The sequence below is a fragment of the Chrysoperla carnea genome, chromosome 3 (genome assembly GCF_905475395.1).
Source record: "Chrysoperla carnea chromosome 3, inChrCarn1.1, whole genome shotgun sequence".
NCBI classification, from domain to species: domain Eukaryota; kingdom Metazoa; phylum Arthropoda; class Insecta; order Neuroptera; family Chrysopidae; genus Chrysoperla; species Chrysoperla carnea.
In genome coordinates this window covers 35,300,757-35,307,182 of record NC_058339.1, presented here as the reverse complement: position 1 = coordinate 35,307,182, position 6,426 = coordinate 35,300,757, and the positions used below count along the sequence as shown (strand labels likewise).

Sequence of the window (6,426 nt, the reverse complement as noted above, 5' to 3'; positions counted from 1 at the left end):
TCTCGCATACAGATATATCCTTAGATCATATATTTTATTTCAAAGGGTATACCTCTCTACCGGTTATTTTGTAACATTTTTAATAACGGCGTGGTCAATCTATTTTATTTATTCGATATCTGTGAAGTGTTCAAATAACTAACTCTTCGAGTTTAATCTAGATCGAATCAATTCTTGGCATAACATTTAATATTGGCATTCATGTCAATTGACAGAAAGAAAATTTTTAATGTCATTAAAATACTTGTTTTGACTGACGACACTATGCTCGAATTTTTTATATTATCTACAACATTTAATGCGAATAAAAACTAGTCAATAAAATTAATTAAGTCGTATGTGTTTTAAAAACATTGAATATCAATTGAGAATCTCAAATAAATAATAATATTTGTGACATGGGAGTGTCTTTTCTATCAAAAATATTCTGAAATTTGAATTATCATTTACTAATTATTATTTCAAAGAAATATGGAAGCTGATCAACAACCAAAATTAAGTCCTATAAAAGCTTTTCAAGGTAATATAAACATATAACATGTGTATTCAACAATTATCTATTTTTATTTATGTTCGTCATTTTAAACTCACAAACATCGTTCTATTTTGATATAAACATTTTCATGTTATTTGAATTATTTACATTATAAAATTTTCATATTTTCATGTAATTTAAAACAGAGGTCACTCATATCAAGATACATTTTTTTTTGTATTTTCATTATCTTTTAAAATATGTGGGTGGAAAATATGACGCTTTAAAGTAGACACCTGTTTAATGGTATTCTATCAATTGTAAAATCAAGTTTCTTAATATGAATAAGCCTTTGTTTTTATCGAAGGTTGAAACGTTATGCTAATGAAATAATAAAGAATAGTAGGCATGAGTCAATAGATATGGATTGTGGAATCTTCTAATTTCCGTGTTTAATTTAAATTGATTTTCTACCAATTGTAATAATTTAAGCAAATATACTTGTGTAACTTTTTTTATTTTACATGAACCTATGAAAATTGTTTAAACCCCGTATATTATAAAGAAAACTCATCTACATAATAATATGAACTTTTATTGACTTTGATTTTAAATCTAGTTAGGCAAATAACAAGACAAATTCCACAATACCTAAAAATAATTCTAGGTATATTAAACAAGGCTATTCGTACACAATTTTGTACGTAGCGTGAATGGTCTTTGAATTTTTTTGCCTCTTTCGTTAACTCTGTGATGAAATTCATAGGCGTTATACGGGTTGACAATGCCTCTAATGGGTGCGAGCTAGCACTGACTTGAGGGTTATTGCCCCTTATGTTATGTTATCCCTGTGTTGACATTTATATAAATAATAAAACATCCATTGAAAAATATGGAAAAGTTTGAAGTACAGAAAATTTGTTCTTCGTTGGGGAAAATAAAATAAATCTTGAATTTAAAATAAATCTTTATATCTTGAATACTGTTAACTAATATACGCGAGTATGTAGTCCCATTCGGACACAATGCTGTGTGTTCAGGCGATAGGGCTCCTCAAATTCTTTAATGGTGGATTAAGAATAAGGATGGAAATTTTAAAAAATAGCGCACTGTGTAAAAATTGATATTTTATTATCCTTTAAAAATAGTACTTGTCACGACAGGAATAATTAGACTTTAGACAGCCGGCTGCCGATTATTACACATAACAAATTATTAATGTTATACACATTATGTTGAAGACCGGATAGCTAAGTGGATTGAGAGGTGGCTATCTAATGTGTTATATTATTCATTACTGGATTCGAATCCAGTAGCAATCTCAATTCTTTTTTATTAATTTTATTTTAAATTTATCATCATATGTAATTCTTGTTGTAATTACGAGTTGGTTGGGTCTAGTTTTTCGACTATAGATGAGTTTTCTCCTGTTCCTGTCGCGACAAGAACGTTTTAAAAAAACAACTTTTGTTTGAAACTTTTTTGTTGTAAACTCAGTAGATTTTTTTAAAAACAACATATTCAAAAAGTAATTATTTTGTAGTTGGTGTATCTATTATTTTTCTATTTATTTTAATTATTATTGTTTTTTATATTATTTCAGTTGCTCATGGTTTAAATGACAATGATGAACCATACCCTAGTCTATCGGATGTCCATGACTACGAACCAAATCTCGAATTTGATGATACAGAATTGCATCAACCACCTGACGCTGATACAGGTATGTTTATTTATTTTTTTTGATTTATGATAAAACATCACAGGGTCGGCATTTATAGTTATTAGGGTGCGGAAAATATTCATTTAAACTTACTCATATTTATTTATTATGCTAATTAATAATAATTTATAATCTAGCTAAATATTTTTATTGTGCGTCCTGAAGGGGATATGTTTTAACAAAATGCAAAATTACTGTATTTAATTAATATTAGCAAATTCCGAAACAAAAAGTTTGAATTAAAAAAGTGAATTTTATTAAAAGAGTTTGAGAAATTAAATAGGAAAAATTGATGGCTTTTGTTTTATGGCGTTTTCAAAATCGCACACTATTCTGTTCCACCCTGCATACTTGTACAAGAAGAATAACAGAAATGAAGTGGTTACAAAAAAATTATCAAACAGTATGTAAAATTAATATATCAAGCTGATTTTCGGCAGACTTTACTGTCTTCGCAAAGACTAAGAGCAGTCGGCTGAAGACCCAAACACACCCCGTAAATACGCCCGTCTCCTGTTTTTTAATGATTAAATATATATAGTTTGTTTCACTTTAAAGCCGTTCCTGTTGCATACGATTAGTCATTGATAAGCACTTAACTCTTATTATGTTATCTTATAAACTAACATATCAATTTATAAGTACTTTCTTTAATAATTATTTCCTATTCATAAATTTTAAAATATTTGTTAAAATAAATTAATTGATTTCTTATTTTAATATTTCGCATAATGTCATCAACAGTGGACCTAATTCAAGAAATTGAATCGAGTGGTATGGACTCACCAGTATCAGATTTTACAGAGGAGAATTTTGAAGAACAGTTAGGTGGAGGTGTTTTGTTGGGTAGTGGACCAGATAGTATTGGTGTGTCGTATCCAGCATTAGTTAGTAACAACGATGGATTTTATGAGACACCAAGTAGTTTAATGGATATACATCGACATGCAATTGTTGATGTGATTGGTGATGATAAATTAGGACGGAAAATTATCACTGTATATGCATGTCGATTACCAAATAGTAAAGAAATTGATCATGGACGACTTTTACAGTAAGTATTAAGTATTTATTTTGTAGTTTGTATTCAGTTTTGAAATTAGAGTATTAGAAATCAGAGGTGATGTTTTAAAGATTTTACCTAGGTCTTTCTTCATAAGCCCTTCTTAATAAAAAACTATTATTGCGTTTTTGCCATCAATCAGATATATTGGTCGATCAGAGCGATCGGAAAAACCTGGATAAGTCAGGGAATTTTGTGGTTATGGAAATATCATGGAATAGTCAGGAAATTTTAGTCTCGATGGAAGAATATGATAAATATGTTTCCTGTGTCTTTGAGACTGGACTCTGAAGACCTAATTCTTTGTTGATACCTTTAAATCTATACATTTATTTTACTAAATGATTTTTATGTATTAGTATTTGAGTAAAATCGAGTATTTCTGTATTTTTCGCTTAATTATGAAATTTAACCTCGTAGAATTTTTGTTTCAATCTTGGAAAAAATAAGTTTTTTGAAACCAATTTGAACGCCGTACCAACGATTCCAGGAGAATCAAAATCTTAAAGTATTATATTTTTTCATTAAACAAACAAAGAATACCTAAAATTAAAAAATTGATATATATTTTCATTTTTTTTAGATATTTAAAATTCACACTTGATCAGTACGTCGAACAAGATTACAGTTTAGTATATTTCCATTACGGTTTAACATCCAAAAATAAACCAGCACTAACATGGTTATGGCAAGCGTATCGTGCATTTGATCGAAAGTATAAGAAAAATTTAAAAGCATTGTTTTTAGTTCACCCAACATCATTTATACGAATTGTTTCACAAATATTTCGTCCAGCAATCAGTGCAAAGTTTGGCAGGAAAATAGTTTATATCAATTTCTTACATGAATTACAAGAACATATGACCTTAGATCGACGATGTATACCTCAGGCTGTTTTAAAGTGAGTTGTTCATTATTTAAAAAAATATTGTATTCAATATATTGTGAAAATATATGATTTTTTTAGCCATGATGAACAATTAGTACAAAGAGCAAAACCTCCAACTCCTACAAAACCAGATAATATTAATGTACCGCAATTATTAGCTACACAACAATTTGGTGTGTCGTTACAATTTATTGTCGATAATAATGGTGGGGAAGTGATACCGCCAATTGTTCGACAATGTGTTGAATATTTAGATAATCCTGATGGTAAGTGTTTTTATATTTTTATTGTATATACAATACTAGCGTCTCCCCGTAATAAAAATCTATCAATAAAGACTTTTTTTGTGTTCTTTACTTCTTTATTTCTGAGCACCTGTAAAATCGCATTGGTTGTTCGAGGGAGTTCTCCGGTTCGAGCTAAACTAAATTTGGACTAAAATCGATCCAAATATTGCGATATCTCGAAAACTCGGCATCCAATCATTAAATTAACCTGTTTTTATTCTTTTTGGATCAAAATTGCCCCATCCACTGAGTTTCATCGAATTCTAAAACAAAAATTTTTTTTTCCCGATTTTCTTGATTTTTTCAAAGGGGTAATCCTCACTGTGAAGTATAATTATCGAAAAAATTAATATTTCTATTTCCTCTACTACAATAATTTTGTTTTTAATACTAAAAAATAGTTTTGTTATAGTTTTAGAAACTGAAGGATTGTTTAGGCGTTCAGCTAGTGCTGTAATTGTACGAGACCTTAAGGCTCGAGTCAACAAAGGTGAAATAGTACCGTTAAATGATCCACATGTTGCAGCCGTACTCCTAAAAACATTTTTAAGAGAACTCACCGAACCTCTTCTAACATATGATCTTTATGATGAAATTATGCAATTTACAGGTAATACAATTTTTTTTTTTAAATTCTCGTTTTTAATTCGAATAATAAAAAGATTTTGATATGTCCTAAAAACATAAAGATACATGATTCAAGTTAAGCATAACCGTTTCCATAATTAATGGACCAAAATAACTTGGAAACGATACAAGGTTGAAAAACAGTGTTAAAAAATGAAATTTTTCAGTTAGCCAAAATTCTTTAGAAAATCCTTTAGCAAAGCCCTGAAGAGTAATTACAAATTATTTCAATCTAAAGCTGTAGTTTTTATTATTAAACACACGCCCAATTAATATCTCATACCTTTTTCGTCGATGCATTTGACCCAAGAATCGACTCCTCGTCAGTAGATTTTTATGGGAGCATATATATCGAAAACATTGCGGTGAAGTAAAAAATGTTAAGAGTCAATAAGTGTTTAAAATGGTTCCAAATATAAAGTCATATAGTTTTCAAAGCAAATTTTTGACCATAACCACAAAAAAACCTTTATTTTCTTCAATAACGAAATTTCAGCAAAAAACCCGTACTTTTAGTTTTTCAAATGCTTCTATATCGAAAACTTTGAGAATGGTCTAGAATATAAAATCCATTAATGTTTTTTAATATCAAATAAAGAGAATGTGTTGTCCAGAAGTAGGTTACTTCTGTCCTACCGTATGGTCGTCGTAGACAAACATTTTCATCAGCTCCCATAAAAATCTACTGACGAGGAGTTGATTCGTGGGTTAGATTGTTTTTCCGATTTTATTTCCCCGATTATTTTATAAAATGAGCTCTTTTCCAAATATTAAATTGTTTACAGCTAAATAACGGTCAATCTTTATAGAAAAATCATTTACAAAATGATTTTATTAAAAAAAAATTTACTAATTATAATTTGATTTTTAGTTTGGTCAAAAGATGAACGCCAACGACAAGTATCAATACTAATATTAGAAAAATTACCAGTACCAAATTATAAAGTATTGAAATATTTAGTACAGTTTTTATACAGGGTAATGGATCGTAGCGATTTAAATAAAATGACTGCATATAATTTAGCTGTTGTATTTGGTCCAAATTTAATATGGCCAGAAACTGAACAAATGTCATTGATTGCAATTGGACCAATAAATATGTTTACAAACTTTTTATTACAAAATCAAGATTCAATATTTATTGTTTAACCAACAATAACTTACTTTTTATTATTTACAACATACAAAAATATTATATGGTAAATACAAAAATAAAAGAGAGAGAAGAATAAATAGAAGAGTGGTTTATAAACCTTTACTAAGTGTATATGTAAAAAAAAAATATTTTAACATGTAGACAATTGTGTTTTAACAATTTAAACAATTTAAATTGAAAAAATTAATTTATATACATGTTTATAT

The 6,426-nt window shown here is 28.4% G+C and overlaps 1 protein-coding gene across 1 annotated transcript; it reads left to right on the top strand.

The window, feature by feature from the left end:
* Positions 1-386: 386 nt before the first annotated feature.
* Positions 387-6,213, top strand: LOC123295535 (rho GTPase-activating protein 8). Its single transcript, XM_044876919.1, has 7 exons — positions 387-520; positions 2,079-2,198; positions 2,943-3,252; positions 3,845-4,162; positions 4,229-4,416; positions 4,850-5,047; positions 5,936-6,213. The coding sequence occupies exons 1-7, from the start codon at positions 472-474 to the stop codon at positions 6,211-6,213; spliced, it is 1,461 nt and encodes a 486-aa protein (XP_044732854.1). The 5' UTR covers positions 387-471.
* Positions 6,214-6,426: the final 213 nt, after the last annotated feature.